This window comes from Amia ocellicauda, chromosome 2, assembly GCF_036373705.1.
Source record: "Amia ocellicauda isolate fAmiCal2 chromosome 2, fAmiCal2.hap1, whole genome shotgun sequence".
In the NCBI taxonomy this organism is placed as follows: Eukaryota; Metazoa; Chordata; class Actinopteri; order Amiiformes; family Amiidae; genus Amia; species Amia ocellicauda.
Genome location: NC_089851.1, coordinates 30,661,215 through 30,686,969, shown reverse-complemented (window position 1 = coordinate 30,686,969; position 25,755 = coordinate 30,661,215). Strand labels below are relative to the sequence as shown.

The window sequence follows — 25,755 nt, the reverse complement described above, 5'->3', positions numbered from 1 at the left end:
ATGTAATGTTTTGTCATTTACATTTTCTTTATTTTGCACATTAGGACAGTGTAAAATATAACATAATGCCACAGTAAGTAGTTTTAACAAGCAGTTGACTGGACATTCTACATTAAATATAAGGTGTGTATGTATATTTAAATATATATATGTAATTTATTTAAATAAAGAAAAAAATATGTATGTATATGTATGTATATATACAGTACTGTGCAAAATATTTAGGCACGTGTGACAAAATGTTGAAAGTAAGAATGCTTTCAAAATTGAAATGTTAAAAGATTATATTTATCAATTAACTAAATGCAAAGTGAGTGAACAGAAGACAAATCTACATCAAATCCATATTTGGTGTGACCACCCTTTGCCTTCAAAACAGCATCAATTCTTCTAGGTACACTTGCACAGCGTCAGGGATTTTGTACGCATATAGTCAGGTGTCTGATTAAACAATTATACCAAACAGGTGCTAATGATCATCAATTCAATATAACAAGGTGAGGATGATGAAGACAGTTTCCTGTCAAAAGTCATACACCATGACAAGACTGAGCACAGCAACAAGACACAAGGTAGTTCTACTGCATCAGCAAGGTCTCTCCCAGGCAGACATTTCAAGGCAGACAGGGGTTTACAGATGTGCTGTAAAGGCTCTTTTGAAGAAGCACAAAGAAACAGGCAACGTTGAGGACCGTAGACGCAGTGGTCGGACAATGAAACTCACGGCAGCAGATGAAAGACACATCATGCTTACTTCCCTTCACAATCGGAAGATGTCCAGCAGTGCCATCAGCTCAGAATTGGCAGAAAACAGTGGGACCCTGGTACACCTATCTACTGTCCGGAGAAGTGTGGTCAGAAATGGCCTTCATGGAAGACTTGCAGCCAAAAAGCCATACCTCCGACGTGAATTATCTTTAGTGTAAAGAACAAGGAGTCCTGGAAGTGATGGTATGGCCCCCACAGAGCCCTGATCTCAACATCATCCAGTCTGTCTGGGATTACATGAAGAGAGAGAAGCAACTGAGGCTGCCTAAATCCACAGAAGAACTGTGGTTAGTTCTCCAAGATGTTTGGGCCAACCTACCTGCCGAGCTCCTTCAAAAACTGTGTGCAAGTGTAACTAGAAGAATTGATGCTGTTTTGAAGGCAAAGGGTGGTCACAGCAAATATGGATTTGATGTAGATTTTTCTTCTGTTCACTCACTTTGCATTTAGTTAATTGATAAATATAATCTATTAATCTGTCTATTTTTGAAAGCATTCTTGCTTTACAACATTTTGTCACACCTGCCTAAAACTTTTGCACAGTACTGTATATAAAACAGTTGGGAAGTGGAAAATACCCAGTTAACTTAAATTCCATGAGAAAATAAGTAAACACAAAGTATTTCAATTAGGTTTATTATTCATGTGAGCTTCATTCAGGGCTCCAATAACCTTCATTATGGATCTTCAGTTCTGTGCCATAGTCTGTAGTGGAAGAGAGAAACAGGAATATTATGCATCTATAAGAAAGTTCTCGTTTTCTATTACAATATTATAATGAGTTTAGCTTTGTATACATTTGTTTCCTCAACAACCCTGCAGTGATTACAAAATAGTTAGGTAGACTGTGGTGTCAGGGAAGAAACTTGGACATTGTGCTGACAGAGATGGGAAGGAATGAAATTGATTAATTGGGCTCTAAATGATTTAAAGACAAAATAGTGCAATCGTATGTATTTTGAAATGCACATAAAGTGATATTCTATGTATTGGTTATTTTTATTTTATGTGATTAACTTACATCCATGATCCAGGGGATGAAAGAGGAGACGCGGGTGAAAACGGTGGGTTTCTTGATGGTGTTGCACCCACGGGCAGAGACAAAGCTGGTCACACCATGGACATACCATCTGCCATCACTGGCCTTGCAGTTCAGTGGCCCACCAGAGTCTCCCTGAAGTGAAAGGACATGTGTGCAGGACAGGACGTTAAGGTGATGGTTGAATCCAAAAGTCTGTTTTATATTATTATCTCTCTAACATTAATGCCGCAGATCTAAAACCTTGTGTATATGTATGTGAAAAAAGTCTTTATATTGCTGCAGTTATATTTTGTACACAAGAGATTCTGCATTATAGCCATCAAATTGCATTTTACAGGAAGTGAACGGTGTTCTGCACTCACGTTGCATCCAGACTTGATGTCTCCACCAGCACATACCATTGTAGGCCTCACAGAACCTCCCCACCAGTCACTTTGCTTACAAATGTTGTGTTCCACCACTGGCAGCAGAGCCTGCTGCAGTATGTAGGGCAGGGGGCCGCCAGCTACCAACACAAAACATAAGCACTTTCTGAAAACACGAACAATAACAATCATAGATAGTCAGACACAGATCTTTTCTAAAACATGTTGGGTTGTCCCAGATTCATTTTCTGTGGCTGGGCATTGTGTTTATTTATTTATTTATTTATTTATTTTGCACAAACATTCCAACCAACACAGTTTTCCTTTTATTGCTCATTTGTATTTATTTATTTATTTTTTTACTCTACCCACTATCAGATGCTTCTTAATTTTGTATTGGAATATTTATACATTTTGTCCCTCTCGCCTATAATACAGAGGTTTGTTACATTTCAATGCTCTATTTTGTGAGCAGGGCAAAATGTAACCTTACATATGACACCTGTTAACTACATGGTTAATCTCACTAAGGACAGGAAATGCATCTCCTAAATACAGCAGGCTTTCACTCCCGAGAACCCCATGGAAAATGAATTAGACATGAAGAAAAAATGTTACTGTCATAAAATGCCATCAGAATCCACGCATGGTTCAGAGGATCTCTAGTCTAATCACCCTTTATTCATTCATTTATAAACACTTCAAAAACACCCTTTATCTGATAAAAAATCATGCTAATCTGTCTAGAAGCAAAGGGGAATAAAACACTAACAAATGACAATAACTTACTGTAAAGTCTTCCCCAGCCAGTGATGTAGCATGGATAGTTATTGGGCAAAGTTTCACCAGAAGGAGGGAGACAGGCAACCTGCACCTTATCATTGATCACAGCATTTTGCGTGAGCTTGATCAAGGCGATATCATTTCTAGAACAAAAATGCAATAGAAGTTTTAATTAGGCAACATTTCACTAGTTAATACTACATGCACACTCTCAAATCCTTTTGAGAGAGAAACAAAAACAATTCTCTTTCTTCTAAGATTTAAAATGCTTGTGTCAAAGAGATTGATAAACACTTCTTTCATTGAAATAGAGTGTTACACTATTGAGAGATAAGATGTTTATGTCCCTTCAACGCATTATCTTACCTTTAAGATTAAAATCTAGTTTTAATACTATAGCAAGCATCAGTGCCTATTTTATGTTATGTGCATTCATTGTAAAAAAATAAAATAAAATAAATAATGTTAACAAGTAATGTACAAATCACAATGCAAACAAGTATCACTGAAGGTGCTTGGGATTCAAATATGATAATTAAAAGGAATCTGAATCTAAACTGGTACAGAATATAAGGGGGCTGTTTTTCTAAAACTGAATCAATTAACCCAAGACACTAGTGGCAATTAACTCACTGATATTATAAAGGCAATAAATGACTTGTATGCCGAAGTGAGGACATTTTACTCGTACCCACAAGACAGACAGCTGTCGTCCCAGAGAGGGTGCACAATGATCTTGGCCACATTCATGACCTGCTCATTGTTCTCAACTTGAATCCTGTCAAACTCTCCAAGGACCACCTGGTAGGTGCGAGATCTGAAGAGAGAAAAATGCAACTGTGGCTACTGTAGTGGGAACCAGGTCAATGAACATGTGATGCGTTCAAGTAAAGCTGTATTCATGGGCCATGTTGCATGATTGTGACCGTGGGCATGCTAACCCAAGCTGTAAATATCCTAAGATTTAATTAGTTAATTATAGGAGTATTTTATTAATTAGAGTACTCGGCTGCTCATTAAGTGTTAATAAAATCTGACAGAGCATTTCAATCTTGATGTGTATGTGGGTTGCAACTGTCTATATAAAGTCTAATCTGACCTTTGTGTGTTTAATACAATATCTGTCTCTACATATGCACTTCTAAATCGGGTGTGGCTTACGAGATGCAGTGTCCAGCTGTAACGACCCAGTTTGGAGCAATCAGAGTTCCTCCACAGGTGTGGTAATAGCTTCCTCCACTGAGGTATTGCAGAGAAATCTAAAATATGTCAAGAAATGAACCAGCAGAACAAGGTTTTTTTCAATATAATTTAATTGCTTATTTTGCTGCTTGGTATCAGTGCAGATTACACACAGATCATACATTATATCATACTTAGATATCATTAAAATTACTCAGGGCGGTGAAACCATCTTAATTTCTTTATCACGTCTTTGTAATTACAATAAGATATGTTCCCTTGATAAGACAATGTGGTATTGGAAAATCTGCATAACCCAATTCCATGTGCTGTTTTAGAAGTCTCTTAACACTGCATTGACAAGACTTATTACAGTAGCGTTTGATGCAATATAATTACCTCTTGTGTCTGAAGTATTAATTCTTTCTCCACAGCTCTGTATTTTTATATCTCAATGGGCATCCATATATTAACAAATACATAGCCTACCTACCTGCCAGGGCCAGCTATAGGGTCGAGCATCTTCCCCATTGACCACTCTTGTACTGGGAGGGTAAGTGGGCATGCCACACCCGTAGGCTGGAACACAGGAAGCACACTAACAATATCAGTTTTTGCCTCTGCAGGTCTTTAAGCTCGGTAGATTACATAAACATGAAACTCAGACATTCCCTTCCTCAAATATCGATATTCATTTGCAGTAGTTGTTCTCTACTTTGAATCTTTAGAAGCAGGATTTCATGGTGAATATATTAAAATGATCCACTGCCTTGTTCTGACAGTTAAAGGCAACAAGACGGACAAAGGGTTCAGGATTTAGCGTTAAACTTACCAGCGGCTGCGAACAAGAGAACAAGGGCCACTTTCATCATCCTCCTTCTAGTGTGGAGCAGAGAGCATTTCTTTGGGCTTTTATACAAATCGTGAGCTTACGTTTTACACATCTGTGGAGAGCTTTTCTTATCAGGAGAATGTTCCTAAAATAAGCTGGGAACAGAGCAACTGCTCCCCAGGTGCTGACAAACACTCAGTTATTTTTCCTGTCAAATACATTTTCAGCAAACCCTCATGTAATGCTAACCTCCGATTTTAGACTCATTATGTTATCCATTAAGTTAACTAGTTTTGGGAGTTTATGGCAAGTTAATAGTAACACAATCCATTTTAACTTTACTGTATGGATGTATAGTCCAGAGATATGTGAATTCAGGGTCCATGTTTGCTAATGTTGTTGTTGTTGTTGTTGTTGGTTTGTTTGTGCTTTGCCTTTGCTATGAAAGCAACTTTCTGTTCTTTACATTCTATATTCACAAGCCCAAGATTAATCTCAACTAATTGTCAACTAATGTTCTTTGTGCAGGGAGTCAAAAGCAAGATTACATGCTCCAGATACTGAATACTGAATTTAATATCATCATCATTACCAATAACCAAACAATAATCTGAGAGGACAGGAATTTAAAACGGCTGCCTACTTAGGAAGAACAAATTCATGAAGGTTCTTTATACACAATCATGGATCTTTAGTCTGGAAGGCGAGGTTTATAGTCACTGAAGTATTCAGGAATCTTTATTTGCAGCCTACCACATACAAAGGAAAATTATAACGTACATATCTAAGGTTTGGGGATGTACTGGCAACCATACCTTTAACTATTTCTAAATGTTTCTAATGGTTGCTTATCCTGACATCATGACTAAACCCATAAACATTTCTAGGATCCTTTCATTTAACTATTTAGTTTTATTTTATGGTTGCAGGTGTTCATGACAAAGCTGTTTTCATTTATTTTTCTTTTTTTTTGTCTGCTAGCAGATTACTTATTAAAAATATATCTGAGCTGGACTGAGGTACATTTATTCTGTCCTTGACATCAGTATGGTCTTATTTTTCTCACCTCATAATTTAATTGCAACCAAAACAGTGGTTTGTTTTTAATTGGGGCACAAATTAGTATTGGGTTAAGATTAATAAAGAAAAACTGTTTAGACAACTGAGGTACATAATTTGGGAGAATTGGTTCATCTATGCATATATTAATCTTTATGTATACATATTCTGAATATGTATGGATAACAATTATGAACTATTCTCCGTTTATTTTCCCATTATAACCACTTTATCACTTATCTCACTTCCAATGTTTGCAAATTAAAGATGCAACAAACAGAAGAAAGACAGTTTTAATTGAAAGGCATTTTAATAAAATCTAAATTATTGCAAATACAGCATAATGTGCAATATCATTATTACAAAGAGATTTTACCAGTTTCCAAGAACAAGATGCATTTTTGATATATTATAATGGACACACATTTTTTAGTGAGAAGATCCATTATTTGCAAGAGTAATACAGATCAGCATATTAAGAGTTGAGTTAAGTAAGGTTGTACTGCAATACATTGTTAATAATCTTTTTAAAAACAACTTTAAAAAGATTTTTCAGAACCAGTAACTGAAAGTGTTTTTTAAGGCACACTGAATGAAAGTTTTATTTATATTGTACTGCCAAAGCAAACAGTCAAACATGCAAACTTCCCTGCACTCTAAAGAGCCCGTCTCGTGAATCTAGACTTTCAAGGCGAGCAGAATCTGCCGTAGAAAAGGATGTTTTGGCTTCTGTTGTGCTTGATGAAAAACAGGAAGGGGTGTTCGGCTCTGAAGTAGTTGGGGATCCTTGAGCAGCGCAGCATCATGCTAACAGCCGTGGCCGCGGACGCCTCGGTGCCCTTCTCGTTGACCTCCACAAAGGACTTGTGCACCACCTTGGACAACACCAGCTCGTTATTGGGAGACATGCCAGAGAAATCCGAATTGGTCTGGTCAAAGGCGTCTACCATCCCCATGCTGATCAGGACACTTTTGAGGTCGTAGGTCTCCTCGAGCTTGAACTTCGGCAGTGACACCGTAATTTCTGCGTTGTCCAACATTTCGGGTTTCGTCCATTCCACGAGCTTTTCATAAGTGAGTTCCTTTTCAACCTTTAAAATAAAATACCAGTATAAAGTAACCAGTACAAATAAATCTCTTGTATGAAATTATGAAAGTTATATTTGAAAGTAAGCCAATTCATTTATTTGATTGAACGTCATTTCAGTGATAAGTAGACAGCTACAGCAGTTTCTAAAATTATTCCTTTACATGTCTTCATGTGTTGGTAGGAGTATAGAAGTAGAGCATCTGTTATTTCCCGATTTAATTTGATCATATTAGCAACTCTTGTAACAATTGTAACCTTCACTAAAACTATGGTGGTTGTCTAAAACCCAAATGAGTGTGCTTTCTGTGTTACAGGACATGATGTCTCATTGACCCAATAGTGCAACAGACAAGCAATAAGAGCATGAGATTTGCCTTCCCTGCAGCAACTCGGGTATTGATCATGTTTAGTGGTGCATTAGTGTTAAAGGAGAACTATAATTGTTTCCCAATGCTGAATACAGCTGGATAAAGCCAGGTTTTAATGAGTTCTCATTCATGCAACACATCTTCTATAGAATCCATACACATTACACACATGAGCACTTATTTGAACACCTCAGAAGTAAGACATAGGCTTGTCTGTTTATTTATTTATTATTGTCTTGTGTATAGCCCAATTTTTGGGCAGGGTGTTGACTAGTTGGGTGGGGGGGTGTGCTGACAAGTTTTTGAGCAATCAGATAGATCTATCCATTTCTGATTTATTTAATTGCATTACATTTCATTTGCGCTAACTGTAATTGAGTCTCATCTTTATGTTTTCCCTGACACATTCACTGACATCCGATTATTTTGGAATGAAATGGATTCAAAACGTAGACCTAACCATCTATCACAAATGATTAAACCTATGTTACTTTAATTTCTGATCACTCCGAAAATCCCACCAGTGTACGGACATGGAACTGCATTTTGTACAAACCTATTTTATCAATAAAAATTACAAAATCCAGAGGGTGTCAGAAACCAATACAATTGATTATAGTAATCAATTCTGAAATTGCTCTGTAATCATGAGTCCCAAGATAATTTGTGAAAACTAACCTCTTAATGCACTACATGTAACCTCTGGTGTTACTCAATGGTATGGAAAACGTTTCTTGTCCAGACTGTTACATGAAAAACTTTATATTTATCCTTTAAAGTCTTACTTTATTACTAATTGTAATGCGGTTTCTTCAAATAATAGTGCATCTCTGAAAAACTAAGTTGGTCATGTAAGATCAGCCATTTTGTTAATCTTTGTTCATTATTAAATTTAAAACCATTTCTTCAAGTTTTGTAAACATTCTATCCTGCCTTACTTTCTCTAATCCAGTGGAGTTGTCTTCAATCTCATTGGGAAGTATGATGAACATACTCAAGCTCTTGCCCACATATGGAAGCTCCAGGATCTGGGATTTAATCTCAGGGATGTATGTAAACCCAAACTTGGATTTCTGATGCATCATCTGCACAGGCTTAGTTTCATTCTGTAAAGATTCAGAGGAAAAGGAAAACTGGTTATAATATGGTTCATGAGCAGCTGTAAGGACAATGACATATTTAATAATAATAATAATTAAAACAAAACCGTGCTGGAAACAAAGTAATGCCATGTTGCCATAAGAACAGAACTATTTAAATAATAGTTAATTAAAAATTAAAATTAAGTCAAGCTTTAGATCAAATGTATATTTCAGCAATGAAGTTTACAACAATATCAGATGAGGTTTCAGAAAACTTGCATCTTTTTATTTCTCTGTAAAACTGAAACTGAACTATGAAGTTTCAGTCCTAATATTCATCTTTCTTGTTCATTGTCTTTGCATTATTTAATGAAAATAATAAAAGAGGAAATGTGCACATATTCTCCAACATATGCATCTTTTCACTGTTTTAAAATGTGTTTAATGAAACGTTCTTATTATTCATTAATTTACCATAAAATGTAATATTTATTTATGTGTTTTGTACAATCTATCTATATAATTGCTATGGAAATTCATGCAAAACACAGGGGTCTACAAATATCTTATATTTACATCAATCACTCAAAACCATTGAGTTGTTCTAAAAAACAAAACATCTTCAAATATACGTATTTCATAGGATACAAAAGCTGTCATTATCTAACCCAAAAATAAATAAACCCCCAAAACTTATTTGAACATAAATTATTTTAAATTCTGCAACACTAAGCTGATATTCCCCGTTTCTGTGTTGCATTTCCCCTATTGCATGTCTCTGCATGAACTTTTAATTCCATTGGGATTCACCTTGACCTTCGCACTTTACAATTTACATTTCAGAAAGGATTTATAGCTTGACAGATTTTGATGATGATAATAATTTTTGAAAGGTCTCCATTGCAAATTACAAATTTAGAAAATAAAAAAAAAGATACAAGAGAGCTGACAGCTGGCTCAGATCAATTCAAAGACAAGATGCATGATTTAGAGAAAATAAAATAGTTATGAAGTGTCAGCTGAACAAAGAGTTTGGTTCAGACTTGGTTCTTGCCTAACTGCATGCAGCCTTGATCTATGATTTCTGTTTGTTTCCCATGATTCATTTATTGGGACATTGCCACATCCGCTAAGCTCAGTTACACAATTTCCACATTTAAAGGCAGCACACAAGGGATCAAGTTGAAGAGTACAGTCGTTACCTTGCTCAGACGGAATGGCTCTTCTTTGGTTTGACTTTCATCGAATTTCTTTTCCCAGCTTCCTTTGAAATAGATGGCATTCACCAACACCAGCCTAGAAAGACTATCAAGGGTTCCTTCAGCCAACAAGTTCTTGATTTTGTCTAATGGAAAGAACGACCATTAGAATGAGCAATATGTTAACATGGGAAAAGGCTCTATGGTTGGTGATCAGGGAGGGCAGAGCATTACTAGAATGAAAGCAGTAGATAAAGTACAGAAGAATATCAGGTGGATTAGATGCACAAACAATGAAAGACACAACCAGTGTGCAGGCTGGTCAATGCTATGGATACATTTAAACAGGGGAAATATTCCTAACTTCAAGCTTAAAACAGATAAGGGACACAACCAAGCATTCACTCACGATGTAAGCAGCAATGGTTGTCTGAATGTTTGTATTTGGCCTTTAAATTTAAAATGACCTTGGCAGTGGCAAATTAATGTGTTTTGCAATGGATTATGGGAAAACAAACACGAAGCTTTGGGAATGTATGCTTGGTTTCCACCAGTGAACTCCGGTGTTGTCATTTCTTCAGACAGCTTTTTTCTATTTGTACTAGTTCAAAGGTTCTTTACAGGTAAGTTAGACATTCAGTCTGGAAAAAGTCAATGAAACCATCCTTTTCTGTTCTGTAAAGAAAATTTCCTGCAGAACTTGGTAAATGCCAGCTACAAGGCACCTTACATAAGACAGTAGTGGAGTAGAGCACTGTGCCTTAACTACATCTACATCGAACAAGTACATGCTGGAGCACAATTAATAGAAAGGGGCGGGGACATCATCTAAAGTAAATCAGGGCAGAGTCAGATTTCCGCAAGAATAAATCTAAAATGGTTGCGATTCCTGAGAAGTGTGCAGCAGACCTTACAACTTTTTTATCTTTCACTTGTTGTAGGAAGGAGAAAACCCTTTGCTACTGATTCACAATTATTACAGGTAGGATTTAGTAAGAATTAGTACAAATTAGACGAGGTCATTTGGCACATCTAGCTTGTGTGGTTGTGGATAGTAGCTTACAGGGCTGAGAATCTCATCCAATGGTTCCTGGAAGGATTCCAAGGACTCGGCTGTCTGAGAAGGTTGCTCCAGACACCAATAAGCCTCCGTTTAAAAAAAGTGCCTCCTATTGTCCATTACATATGCACTTCTTGATCTCCACTCGTCTCTGCTACTCCAATTAAAGTGATGACTAACTTAATTAGCTTATATGTTTAGCCCAATAACAGACCTACTCTCTTAAAGGGTTCCTTCTGTTGTCTAAACGTTACCTTTCGTCTGCTTCTCTACCCAGGTGTTAATGTTCGTCCTGGCTTGCTCGTGACTCTTAATGAAGTCGACAGGCTCCAGCTCAGCATGGTAGTGCTTCTTGGTGTCGTTGAGGAATTTCTACATTTGCACATGAGAAAGATGGAGGGTGAGCATACCATTTATTATGCCATCTACAGAGTGTTAGAACTCAGAAAAGGGCTCTTGTAAGTCCCACCATTAAGCTTAGTTGCCTCCAAAGAGAGGTGAAATGTGAACTATTCTATTTTTCCTAAATGATGTTGTGCTGCATCCTACAAAGGGGATAAAAATGCATGATTTGGCCACCCCAAATAATAATAAAACAAAAACTCTTACCTCTACAAAGGTATAAGACTTCTCCCCATACAGACGGTTGGCCAGGCTCAGCTTGTAAGGGACTCCCGGTTTATTGAGCTCAGTAATCAGTTTGCTGAAGCCAACATGAATGTCATCTCCAGCTTGTGGGAAGTAGAGGGACTACAGTAGTTAAACGCACAAAAAGAAAAATGCAAAGCGTTATTTCACTTTCAACATTCCTCAGGAAGACAGACTTAATAAATTGCACTATGCCAGGGCAAAATAAAAACTAAAGCAAAGTATACTGCATTTACCCACTTAACACAGCAATACAACACTTCCACATATACCACTCCCTTACAAATAGAAAGACATGGAGGCTTATACGGATCAGGGATGGACATGAGTATTAGAATATTTGAAGGCACGTTAGTATTCGTTTACCTTGGATAGTAGTTGAATTCTGCTAAATTAAAAAAGTGTGGGTAGATTACAAAAAATCTGTCTAAATTAAATATAAAAATAAGCTATCCCAGTGACATTATCCTAAAGGTTATAATATTTGAAATCATGTGGTGCTTATGGTAGCCCCCCCAGTTCTTGCACAGAACCACATACATTTATTTAATGAATATTTGAAAACTCAGGAATAAAAAAAGAATCGAAAAAAGAAAACATTTGAAATGCCCATCCCTAATACATATAAAACATCTCCAATTATCTGGAATAATTTAAATGTAACCAGTTTTGTAAAATGTATGTGCAACTGTTACACAACATGTATCATACACTAGGAACAAAGACAAAGTTGGCCAACAGGAAAGAAAAAAGGAAGACCTAAAAAAAAAGAACATAGGGTCATAGCATATATCCAAATTAATGCAATGTGCCATCACCATCTTTTTACTGGAAAACAAAAAATATAAAAATAAAAGACTTAATCCTTTGCCATCCCAAAAATGCAGTTAGTACTGAGCAAGGCAAAGATACATTAGCAGCACAATATACTTCAGCCAAAGAGAAACATTCCCAACTATAAAATGGAAATATTAGCAAAATACTTTGACGGTTACATACACACCCCCTTTCACCCTGAGAGATTATATGGGTCTTTGATAGAGACCCATACCATCATATTCCTATAATTGAAGCACCACAGCCCACCAATATCTAACAGCAGGTGCAAGAATAATAATAATAATAATAAAAAATGAGGTCTTCCACCATTCAAAGGGTTACTTGTTTGGTTAATATACCACCTTTGTCTGGCTCAGCAGAAACTGAGGCATTTGTACTTGTTTCTTTTGTTGTAGTCCAACATCAGCCTTGGGTGCCTCTGTTTTGGAAAGATGGAGCACCTATCACCAAGATTAGTGGAACTGTTAAGACGTGTAATATTGCTTTAACATACAGCAAATATTAACATAAATGTTCAAAGGAAAGCGGTTTGGGCTTCATGTTGCTGGATAGGAAGGGGAGTTTGTAATCATCATTGAATATTGAATAATGCACATGTATTTCTTGGAACATTTCTTGGAAACATTTCATCCCAGCTCTCAAATATCTTTTACCCATTTCCCGACCCAATTACGTCAGCAAAAATGCAGTCATCTGACACACAGCACTAAAATCTTAGGCGGGGGATGAACTCTGATAACCTCTCTCCAATACATCATCCTGAAAGCCACTGCAGTGGGTTGTGCTTCACTGCTTGCACTAACTTATTATCATTGTGTTTTTGCAAACAATAACATGATCCAGTTTAGAATAAAATGGTTCCCTTGTTGTTGCCTCAATGCTTTTCCCAGATTTAAAAAAATGCACTGTATGTTTGTCCACAAAAATTAGTCTTAAGAATGCCTCAAGATACTTAAGTGGGATGTTGTTTTGCTGCTGTAAAAAACACATGCACACAAAAAATTGCCTATATTCCAGTCCCATCTACCAAAATGGAGAAGTCAGTCTGCATTGCAGGAGGTCAGAGTAATGAGTTATCAGAGAAAAGTTCTTTCAGACATCAAAATGTCAATAGAATTTAAATCTTTTAAAATGACATATTTACATACACTTAGCAAATGCCAAGCAAAATGAGTAAACAAAGCCACAGTCTCAGTATACATCCATGGAGACTGTTTAGGCAGATTAGTCACACTAGTTAAAAGTAAGTTTGGGCACATTTTATTTGGAATTTAGAACAGTAGAAAAAACATGTATCCATTGTAAAGAATGCTAGACTAATACTTTGATATGAATATACTATACTGCTCGCCATTTTTTTTATTTACATTTTATTATATGGTCTAAACTGTACTTTCAAAATGTGGTTTATTGAATTGTGCAGCACTATGAAATTGCCGAGTGGTCTGCTGTGCTTTATTTTTATTTTTTAATATATATATATATATATATATATATATATATATATATATATATATATTATATATTTATATATTTATATATTGGATTATATATTGGATATATAAGTTTGAAAGTAATTGAAAACCCCACTGATTTAATTTTGTTTATCTAATATTTGGTTACATACAAGAAAGCTCCATATCAGGGATTGCAGAATTACTAAATGTGTCAGTCATTTATCAGTAGGTAAACCTAAAAAATGCTTTCCAGGCATCTGTGGAATAGTAATTGCTCAAATAAACCATGCCCAATTCATATCTTGCAATGTGTGAAACATTATGAAATATTGTACAATACTAAGCAACAGCTTCTTATCAAAGCATTTTGCAACCAAGGAGGAGACATTATTGGTGGTAACAAGTATTTCTGACGATCTAATCTGTGCCCTAGGTAACATCTTTAAGATGCATTATTTATTCAAATTTGAGGGGCATTCCCTAAAATGTATTAATGTGTAGATTTAGGTGTGTCACCATGGAAGCGCACTGACATTATTCAATGCTAAAGATGATGCATGTCAGTGTTAATACAGATAATGCTAGAGAGATTATATTGCTATATTTACTATAGGTAGTAAAGTGGGTGGTAATGTGTTAGCTATGTCTTTGTAGTGTGCTCCATGAGTCATCAGATCCTCCATGTACAAAGTCAAAGGCAAAACCCTCCACCTTCTGTTATATATATTCAAATGTGGGTTTCTCTATGAAACAGTTCACAATTGTTTCTTAACCTCTCCAGTTAGTAAGTTAGCTATGTTATGAATTTATAAAAGTCAGAGAATGTTGCGACTAAAAAATATATATTTATATATAATAGAAGCTCCACATAAACTTTGGAATACCTCAGACTTGCTAAAATCATTGATATACCTATAATTCTGTAAAACTTGTTATGGACTTGGATGGAAACAGTGCGTGACCTTTTTGGTTTGTCATCGTACTACAGGCCTAGTGCCAACATCATTAAGGTGGGACAGAAGCTGCAGGTGGGGGTTGATCCTGTGCTTATTATGGCTTCATTAAGTCCCTTGCCGTTAAGGGTGTGCCCATGATGTAAAATTAGTCAAAGAGTAAAATGTTTTATACCCCTCATAAAAAGAGTTTTGCCTTTAACTTTGTACAAGGAGGAACTGATGACTCATGGAGCACACTACAAAGAGGTATTCAACACATTACCACCCACTTTCTGAGTACCTATAGTAAAGCAATATAATCTCACTAGTATTATCTTTAATAACTGAATAATGTCAGTGTGCTTCAAAGATGACACACCTAAATCTACACATTAATACATTTTAGGGAATGCCCCTCAAGATTGAATAATTAATGCATCTTAAAGATGTTACCTAGGGCACAGATTGGATCGTCAGAAATACTGGTTACCACCAATAATGTCTCCTCCTCGGTTGCAAAATACTTTGATAAGAAACCGTTGCTTAGTATTTCATAATGTTTCACACGTTGCAAAATATGCATTTCAATTTTAACAGTACTGGTGTGAATGTTACTGATCCATTCAGTACATTCCCATATATAGAGCTTTCTGTTATGCAATAAATTCTTAGAAAAACAAAATAAAGTCAATGGGGTTTTCTGTTATTTTCTGACATATATCCAATATAAAATGTTATTTCTCAAAAAATAAGTATCAGCACTACCGCTTATGTGATATATGGGCTATCCTGTTTAAGATTACTGTAGTGTAATCCTCCTTATTTTATCTCTGTGAATGATTTTACCTCCTTCTTCTCCTCTAAAATCACTAATATCTGTAAACTCTTCAACCCCCCCTTCCCCCGTTCACCATTCGCACCTTGACCCTCTGCAATCCGGCTCCCGCACAGCTCACTCCACTGAAACTGCTCTCCTGGCACACACTGCCTCCCTCTCCTCTGTCCTGATCCTCCTTGATCTCTCTATAGCCTTCGACACCATTGATCACTTCATCCTCCTCTCCTGCCCTGCCGAATTGGAATCTCTGGATCTGCTCTCACCTGGTTCTCCCCCTACCTCAACGATGCACGTACCGAGTGGCATGGTGTGGATCTTCGTCCACACTGCAACCTCTCCTCACAGGTGTGCCCCAAGGCTCTGTCCTGGGTCCCCTCCTGTTCTCTCTCTACACATGCTCTCTGGGCCCCCTCATTGCATCCCATGGTTTCTCGTACCATTTCTATGCAGCTGATGCCCAGATCCAGTTCTAGACTGACTCTTACCTAGAGTTGTCTTGACCAGACTGCACTGAGCTACTTTCAGACCCTACCACTCTCCCTAGACCTCTGCGGTGCTCCTGCACCAGAAGACTCTGCCTCCTTCCTCCAGAGCCTGCTGCTTTTCAACCCTTGCCTCTAAGTGATGGAACGACCTTCCCACTGAGGTCAGGACAGCAGAGTCCCTGACCACCTTCTGGCGATAACTCAAAACACATCTGCTCAGACTGTACTTGTAATATAGCAGCTTATTCTCCTGAGCTGCTCAGCACTCCTGTAATATTGCACTTTCTATAACTATGCTTCATTATGCTCCTGATTACTTATACATTGTTAGATCTCCTATTGTTTTACTGTGACTTCTCCTGTGCCCCCTCCCTTTAGATCATACCCAGGACTTTACTGCATCATGTCTGCACTTTGTCTGAACTAGGATGTATGCTTTGTATTTTTATTAACTCTACTTCTGCACTTTTGAAATTCTGAAATTGTACTTAATGCTTAATTTGAATTGTGTAACCGGTAAATTGCTATGGATAAGGGTGTTTGCCAGGAAATCAGTAAAAATATAATGTATATGTAAGATTTAGTGCAAAGCCAACACATCAAAAGGTGTAGAACCCTCCTGATGTTAAGTACCCTTTACTAAACATTCATTGGCCTGCACTCACCTGGGCCATCTCTGTAGCAGTGTTCCCCCGAGCCCCGAGGAACACCATGGCCAGGGCAGAGGAGATGCTGATTGGGGAATAGAAGATATTTTTGTCCTTGTGATCAGCAGTCAGCTTTTTAAAGAGGTCCAGGGAGAACTGGGTGTTTGCACTGGCCAGCGAATCCATTGTTGGTTGTCTAGAAAACAAAAAAGCATCAGAAATATAACTATCATTGTTAGGGACATGCTGGATTATTTGAGCAATCTTCACATTACAGCAAAACCTAATCTATAAGCATGAGTGCTATGCTTTACAGATTGAGTTTTCAACTGTCAGAAATGAAGAAATGTACAAGATATGTCACTGAACAACTTCCTATGTTCTAGTCATCACATTTATTTGATCAATTTTAAGATATAACCTAACTTTGTACATTATTCAGTAGTCTTACTTCTTGTTTTTGTTGCTATGTTTGAGGTGACTATTAGAAAACTACACAAATAACAAAGGAAATTTAAATGAAATGACAAAAGCCACACAAGCCAATGTATGTATAATTACCACTGGAACTAAGAACTTAGTAATAATCAAAACCTGCTATCCATCACACATTCTGGACCCCACAGTATTTGAATGGTTTGGTCACTTGAACAATTTTGGCCTTAAACCACTTGGGAAGCTGAGGTAACAAGCACCTGGCCATGAGGACAAGGCTATTGGAAATCCCCCACTAGGTGATATAAACCAATAATAAGCTGCTGCAGGGGTTGTAAGTGTGGTGGAGGAGGTTTGAGAAGCAACAGATGCTGGGAAGGGGAGCTTGCCACTAATTTTAGTCTTAAACTCCATTTTAGAAACAGGGACAAAATGGCTAATGGCTTCCTTCTAGCACATTTTTTTAACTGTATTTCTTGGTACAATGCCCTCATTTAAAGCCTGGAATAAATAAGGAACTTGGAAGCCATGTACCAATAGAGAATTCCAAACCAATAAAAAACAACGCCATCAATAATTGGTTTAGGAATTGTCTATTGATAAATGGGTTCCAAGTTTTTTTTTTGTTTGTTTTTTAATGAAAGCCATTAAATTAAATCACACAATTAAAATGTGCTGGAGTTTATACACATCTACAACTAACAAGAAGCTTCTCTTTCTACCTAGCAATACAAATCTGTCCAAAAAAGGTTGTTTACTTCAAATTGTACAATAAAAGATTGTTTGTTTTCTTGAAGAAACTGTAATGGCATTGGCCAATTGCAAACATGTGCAAAAGTTGCTTATAAACGTGTAAATGGTGCTGATAAATTACCCACAATGAAAGGACAGAATGGCTTTGCCAGAGGGACTCAAGTGGTACAGTTACAGAATGTTTTTTTTACTGATGGGTGATTCACTAGTATGACACATCCACCTCACTTTTTTTTTCGCAAGGCAAATTGCAGCCAAGAAACATCAGCACATTTGTTACAATGAATAAAAGAGAAAACCACCCCCAATACAGTAAAGTACAATCCTGAGCATGCACATTTGACGTCTTCAAATGGACACACCTCAAAGCATGCACTGCCTCTACACGTCCAATGTGCATACATGTAGGAAAACGATTTTCCATTCATATCCATAAAACAAACCCTTATCTGTGCTGTTGCCGAGTGTTGGCCCTAGACTAGAGAGATGCATTGGCTTGCACAGCGCCAGTTCAATCGGCCAACAGGGCATCCCAGCCAGCGCAACAGCAGCAGCAAAGAATGTGCTTTGTATCCAGCATTCATGCCAGCACAGACGTGTGTGATTAGGGCTTAGTTATTTGAAAGACAGCGTCTAAAAAAAGGCTGTTTATTCCCATCTACCGAGGAGCGTCAAATAAATCCAGATTGTTCAGATCATTTCCAGTGTTTTGCATTCAACTGGAGTGCGAAATCATGATAATCTTGAGAAATACCAATATGTGCCATTATCCTAACTTTTGCAATGACATTTACTAACATGTTGGTATTTGACATCTTTACCCGTTTGACAGAGCTCGCAGGGATGATCAGTGAAGTTTCACTATCTCGCAGCTCCCGCTGCTAAACAAGCAGCCGCGCAACACACCCCCACTGCACGGCAGCTGCAGCGCACAACATACAATAACAGACGATACACTGTGCGGTGACAGCATTACTGTAAAACAGTATTCAGTGTACTTACTGTAGCTAGGTGTTTCTCCTCGGATGATGGCCGCACACCTTCACAGAACAGCGCACTTGTGTTTGTACAGCTCGGCCCCGTCCAGTAACAGCTCCCGCCACGCCCTCCCGCAGTTCCGGGCTGGCCTGCCTCTCATGTACGGCAAGACAGCAGGTTAAAACAGCACACTGAGCACATACAAAGTTGTGAGCACGTATTGCTTTTGTGCCCGTTTGGGAGATTATTTAGTGTTGTCTAGGGCTAGGCTAAATCATTATTCGATAAATGAAATGCATCACAGAATAACAAGGTTGTCAATTATTTTCAACTATGACTGTACAGCTGTATAAGTCCTTTCCACATATAAGGCTTATGTTTAGCAATTGCTGGCTGTTGGTTTATAATAGTAAGCAGTAAGTTTGGTTTGTATTAGTTTCTTGACCTGTTATACCCATTTGGAAGCACTGTTCACCTTAACTGTACCCCTTTTACAGGCAGAGTAGCAGAACCAGTGAGACGCGTCTATATAGACAATGCCACTGTCTTTTGGCTTCCTTTCCCACAATGACTTTTGAATGCGATGAAGTGTTATCCTGGCGTCTCCCACTGTTTCTAACCCGTCCCACAGACACCTGTCCAGTTACAGGAGTCACTCTCATTCAGCAATCCAGATTACAGTTATTGTAACTGTTCCCAATTTTGAGGACTCTTGGGGAACCATTTTACGACGGCAGTAATATACTAGCAGGGAAGCCCTCAGTATCCATGTAGCCTTTTATTTCTTCTCATGTTGTTGTATATAAATCTGGTTAATTAAAGTAAATGTCAGATTATGCATCTTGCAATATTTAATATTCACATATTTCAAAAGTTACATTTACTTATTCAACTTTTCAACAAGAAAAATAACCTTAACAAATATTTCCTCTCTCTTAATTTAGACACATAAATAACCCCCCTCTATTTCTGTCCCAATTGGGAATCCCCAATTACTGATCTCGGCTCACTGCTTTGAGCTCCACACTGCTTCAGTATGGATGAGACACAGCACATGCCTGGTGACACACGTTCTCGAAGCCAATTGCTATTTTTTGCACTTCAAGCCCAGAATGCCTCTGTACATGACACCAATCAGAGGAACATGAACCTGCAGATGCCTGGGAATCCATAGTGTTTTCACAGGCAGCCTACGCCCTTTCTTCCCTGGTGGCACTCAGACACTCCCTTTAAAGCTGGCTCACAGCATAGACTGGTTCATCCAGTCTGTAGGACACACCCTGCTCCTCAGTGAATTTATTTTACTGGATATAGCTCTCTTTTTTATGTTATTGCAGTCTTCAGCCTTTACCAGTTTGCAGATGGCAGCTGTATTTTCCATTCCCCACCATCAAACTGAAAATAACACAATATCTCACTGATACATGTAACTGTTACCTTTCTCAGGTGGAATTTTGCAGTTTGACCACTGCGCCATAACATAAAATATGACCTATACAAAAGTCTTCCCCCAATAAAGAAGGTTTGCCAGGCTCAGTTTATATGGATTTCATGTTGTTTTTTTTAGCAAATTAAGGGACTAGTCAAATACAATATCAGAAAAGAAAGCCAGGTGTCAGCAACCTTTCAATTTTACTTTGCTACACAAACCACATAAATCATTGTAATGCAAACTGAACACATACGAAACCAGTATGATGTATATGTCACTAACTTGACATAAAGTTATTCGCCAACTTCACATTCATGGTTCTATTTGGACAATTTTGCACAATATACAGCCTGTCATAATAAATAGTATACCCTAGATCGAGACAAGCTTGTAATGACTTGAAGTGCCCATATTATAGAAAAAAGACACAACCATCATATTCAGAAAATTGTAAAATGAAGAAGAATTTGTATCCATTATTCAATGAAAAAACTGCATATGGTGGTGTGCATTTAGTAAACCTTTTAATCTCGTAACACTTTAATGTAACTTAACTGTACTGTAACAAGCATCATATTCAGAAAATTGTAAAATTAAATTACAGTAAAGTAAAATTAAAGAACAGTTAAGTTATATTAAAGTGTTACAGGATTAAAAGGTGTACTAAATGCACATCACCATATGCAGTTTTTGTATGAAATTCTTCAATGTCGAGGTTTCTGTACCGGTTGTTCCTGTATATTGAGCTTCTGTAAGTTTTTGGTCAATGGGAAGCTATGTGGTTAAACAACTTCTTGTCTTATAGTTGGGACATATACATATTTTTCTTAAGCTTATGAACTTAATGAAAGTAATTAATTAAGTCATTATTTGAGGTAGTGAAAGCTGTTTGCTGTCAAATACATACAGACGTGGTTGAAAGTATTGGTACCCTTCCACTTTTTTAAAACGACTCACAATTTTCTCTCAACTAAGTAGAAACTGACAAAAGTATTTGGTTTGTGATGTAACATATTACATTAAATAGTAAAACAAATGAAAATGGCACGGACAAAAATATTGGGACCCTTAACCTAATATTTCGTTGCACAGCCTTTAGAGACAATAACTGCAATCAAGCGCTGTCTGTGCCTTTTCCCAACTGCGAGTTACAGCTCTTTCCACAGATGTTCAGTGGGATTTAGATCAGGACTCATAGAAGACCACTTCGGAACAGTCCAATGTTTTCTTCTCCTCCATTCTTGGGTGCTTTTTGAGGTATGATTTGGGTCATTATCCTGCTGGAAGACCCATGACCTGCGACTGAGACACAGCTTTCTGACACTGGGCTGTACGTTTCGCTCCAAAATGCCTGGATAGTCTTTTGATTTCATCGTGCCCTGCACAGATTCAAGGCACCCAGTGCCAGAGGCAGCAAAGCAACCCCAAAACATCACTGAGCCTCCTGCGTGTTTCACGGTAGGGATGGTGTTCTTTTCTTTGAAAGCTTCATTTCGTTTCCTGTAAACATGGAGTTGTTATAATTTACCAAAAAGCTCTACTTTTGTTCCATCTGTCCAAAGGACATTCTCCCAGAAGGGCTGTGGCTCGTCCACATGCATTTTGGCAAACTTCAGTCAGGCTTTTTTGTGTTTCTCTCTTAGAGAGCGAGGTCTTCTACCATGGAGCCCATTTTCATTCAGACAGCGACGGATGGTTCTCAATTCAAAGATGACACAATTAATACAAAGCAGTATTAGATCTAAACCTGTGTAACAGCTGAAGACTAGAATTCATACTAGGGTGTTGAAATAGACTGAAGATTATGTAAACAATAAAAGTGATTCATATATACCATTTACTTCTTGATTGATATATATATATATATATATATATATATATATATATATATATATATATATATATCAATCTGAATATAGTTCCTTATGTATCTGTATGTAATTAAGAGTGCAAAGCAGTTTAACTTAAGAAAAAAAACTATTAAACATCAGGGGTGAATGAAGAGCATTTCTATATGATTTAACCAAGAACAAAAAGGTTTAGAAATCTTACATCTTAAGATTTCCCAAGCCAAGCCAGCCAATTAGGGCAGTATACATTCACTATTCAATGCTACACAAAATAAAATATATTATCTGTTCAATGTATATTTTTTTTATGTAAAGGCTGACAATGATGACATTACTGATATACATTTTGAAATACAGAAACAGAGTTCCACTAACATTTTGCAACAGAACACATTTTTATAACACAAACATAAATTCTAAGAAAATTAAAAAATAAACCCTCATTCAAATTTTTAGCATGATTTCATAAGCTATGAGGTTGGTAGCAAAGCTGTTTCCTCAAGCCTGTTTAAGTACCCAAAATACTTCCTTTATTTTGACATGCAGAAAGTGGATACATGTTAGATATTATACAAACCAACAGTTTATTAAATGTCCCAAACTCCCATTTTTAGAAATGATTTCACAACCAACCTAAAAATCACAATGGAAATTGTACTAGTTTGCTAGAGAAGTTTTATGATGTGCATACTAGATGTTTGTTTTATCAAAACAAACTAATAATAAAATATCAATCTGTGAAATGAGACCATTAAATGGCATGACATAGCAAATGTCATTCAAGTATATATATATATATATATATATATATATATATACACTCACCTAAAGGATTATTAGGAACACCTGTTCAATTTCTCATTAATGCAATTATCTAACCAACAAATCACATGGCAGTTGCTTCAATGCATTTAGGGGTGTGGTCCTGGTCAAGACAATCTCCTGACCTCCAAACTGAATGTCTGAATGGGAAAGAAAGGTGATTTAAGCAATTTTGAGCGTGGCATGGTTGTTGGTGCCAGACGGGCCGGTCTGAGTATTTCACAATCTGGGATTTTCACGCACAACCATTTCTAGGGTTTACAAAGAATGGTGTGAAAAGGGAAAAACATCCAGTATGCGGCAGTCCTGTGGGCGAAAATGCCTTGTTGATGCTAGAGGTCAGAGGAGAATGGGCCGACTGATTCAAGCTGATAGAAGAGCAACTTTGACTGAAATAACCACTCGTTACAACCGAGGTATGCAGCAAAGCATTTGTGAAGCCACAACACGTACAACCTTGAGGCGGATGGGCTACAACAGCAGAAGACCCCACCGGGTACCACTCATCTCCACTACAAATAGGAAAAAGAGGCTACAATTTGCACAAGCTCACCAAAATTGGACTGGAAAAATGTTGCCTGGTCTGATGAGTCTCGATTTCTGTTGAGACATTCAGATGGTAGAGTCAGAATTTGGCGTAAACAGAATGAGAACATGGATCCATCATGCCTTGTTACCACTGTGCAGGCTGGTGGTGGTGGTGTAATGGTGAGGGGGATGTTTTCTTGGCACACTTTAGGCCCCTTAGTGCCAATTGGGCATCGTTTAAATGCCACGGCCTACCTGAGCATTGTTTCTGACCATGTCCATCCCTTTATGACCACCATGTACCCATCCTCTGATGGCTACTTCCAGCAGGATAATGCACCATGTCACAAAGGTCGAATCATTTCAAATTGGTTTCTTGAACATGACAATGAGTTCACTGTACTAAACTGGCCCCCACAGTCACCAGATCTCAACCCAATAGAGCATCTTTGGGATGTGGTGGAATGGGAGCTTCGTGCCCTGGATGTGCATCCCACAAATCTCCATCAACTGCAAGATGCTATCCTATCAATATGGGCCAACATTTCTAAAGAATGCTTTCAGCACCTTGTTGAATCAATGCCACGTAGAATTAAGGCAGTTCTGAAGGCGAAAGGGGGTCAAACACAGTATTAGTATGGTGTTCCTAATAATCCTTTAGGTGAGTGTATATATATATATACACAGTACTTTGCAAAAGTTTTAGGCAGCTGTGAAAAATGCTGTAAAGTAAGAATGCTTTCAAAAATAGACATGTTAATAGATTATATTTATCAATATTTACAAAATGCAAAGTGAGTGAACAGAATAAAAATCTACATCAAATCCATACTTGGTGTAACCACCCTTTGCCTTCAAAACAGCATCAATTCTTCTAGTTACACTTGCACACAGTTTTTGAAGGCACTCAGCAGGTAGGTTGGCTCGAACATCTTGGAGAACTAACCACAGTTCTTCTGTGGATTTAGGCAGCCTCAGTTGCTTCTCTCTCTTCATGTAATCCCAGACAGACTCGATGTTGAGATCAGGGCTCTGTGGGGGCCACACCATCACTTCCAGGACTCCTTGTTCTTCTTTACACTGAAGATAATTCACGTCGGAGGTATGGCTTTTTGGCTGCAAGTCTTCCATGAAGGCCATTTCTGACCACACTTCTCCGGACAGTAGATGGGTGTACCAGGGTCCCACTGTTTTCTGCCAATTCTGAGCTGATGGCACTGCTGGACATCTTCCGATTGTGAAGGGAAGTAAGCATGATGTGTCTTTCATCTGCTGCAGTAAGTTTCCTTGGCCGACCACTGCGTCTACGGTCCTCAATGTTGCCCGTTTCTTTGTGCTTCTTCAAAAGAGCTTGGACAGCACATCTGGAAACCCCTGTCTGCCTTGAAATGTCTGCCTGGGAGAGACCTTGCTGATGCAGTATAACTACCTTGTGTCTTGTTGCTGTGCTCAGTCTTGTCATGGTGTATGACTTTTGACAGTAAACTTTCTTCAGCATCCTCACCTTGTTAGCTGAGTTTGGCTGTTCCTCACCCAGTTTTATTCCTCCTACACAGCTGCTTCTGTTTCAGTTAATGATTGTGTTTCAACCTACATATTGAATTGATGATCATTAGCACCTGTTTGGTATAATTGTTTAATCAGACACCTGACAATATGCCTACAAAATCCCTGACTGTGTGCAAGTGTACCTAGAAGAATTGATGCTGTTTTGAAGGCAAAGGGTGGTCACACCAGATATGGATTTTATGTAGATTTGTCTTCTGTTCACTCACTTTGCATTTAGTTAATTGATAAATATAATCCATTAACATATCTATTATTGAAAGTATTCTTACATTACAGCATTCCTTCCTCCTCCTTTCACACCTGCCTAAAACCTTTGCACAGTACTGTATATATATATATATATATATATATATATAGAGAGAGAGAGAGAGAGAGAGAGAGAGAGAGAGGCCTAATTAATGTATAGTTTATATAAAAGTTTATACATACTTACTGTGGCTTTTTCTTGTGGGTTAATGTCACAACTTCAGAGGTGACGAAACTGTTTGCAAAACCTGCTCATTTAAACATTTTCACAACAACAGTATAGTATATTGAGAATCATACATGTTTTTCACATTTGGATTAATACGGTATTAAAACTGAATGCACATCCTTTCCAAAATCAACTTTTAGTTCTACTTCTTCAAAGGCATGAATGGCTGTGTTATAGGCAATTTCTCTTTAATAATTTATATGAAATATATAAAGAAACATAATTTCACCAGA

General features: G+C 37.5%; 2 protein-coding genes across 3 annotated transcripts; both read right to left on the bottom strand.

Annotated features, from left to right (window-relative positions):
- Positions 1-1,328: 1,328 nt before the first annotated feature.
- LOC136712684 (proproteinase E-like) lies at positions 1,329-5,054 on the bottom strand. Its single transcript, XM_066689407.1, has 8 exons — positions 4,973-5,054; positions 4,634-4,719; positions 4,120-4,217; positions 3,650-3,775; positions 2,965-3,101; positions 2,173-2,315; positions 1,790-1,942; positions 1,329-1,473 (listed from the first exon to the last, which is right to left on the bottom strand). The coding sequence occupies exons 1-8, from the start codon at positions 5,010-5,012 to the stop codon at positions 1,456-1,458; spliced, it is 801 nt and encodes a 266-aa protein (XP_066545504.1). The 5' UTR covers positions 5,013-5,054; the 3' UTR covers positions 1,329-1,455.
- A 1,268-nt stretch (positions 5,055-6,322) lies between these two features.
- Positions 6,323-18,999, bottom strand: LOC136768401 (leukocyte elastase inhibitor). Of its 2 annotated transcripts, XM_066722594.1 has the most exons (8): positions 18,871-18,999; positions 16,699-16,876; positions 12,660-12,758; positions 11,440-11,580; positions 11,085-11,202; positions 9,774-9,916; positions 8,428-8,595; positions 6,323-7,122 (listed from the first exon to the last, which is right to left on the bottom strand). In XM_066722594.1, exons 2-8 carry the CDS (start codon positions 16,864-16,866, stop codon positions 6,718-6,720), a joined length of 1,242 nt encoding a protein of 413 aa, XP_066578691.1. In that variant the 5' UTR covers positions 16,867-16,876; positions 18,871-18,999; the 3' UTR covers positions 6,323-6,717. The 2 variants fall into 2 exon arrangements, with proteins under 2 accessions (XP_066578691.1, XP_066578700.1); XM_066722603.1 differs by lacking the exon at positions 12,660-12,758.
- Positions 19,000-25,755: the final 6,756 nt, after the last annotated feature.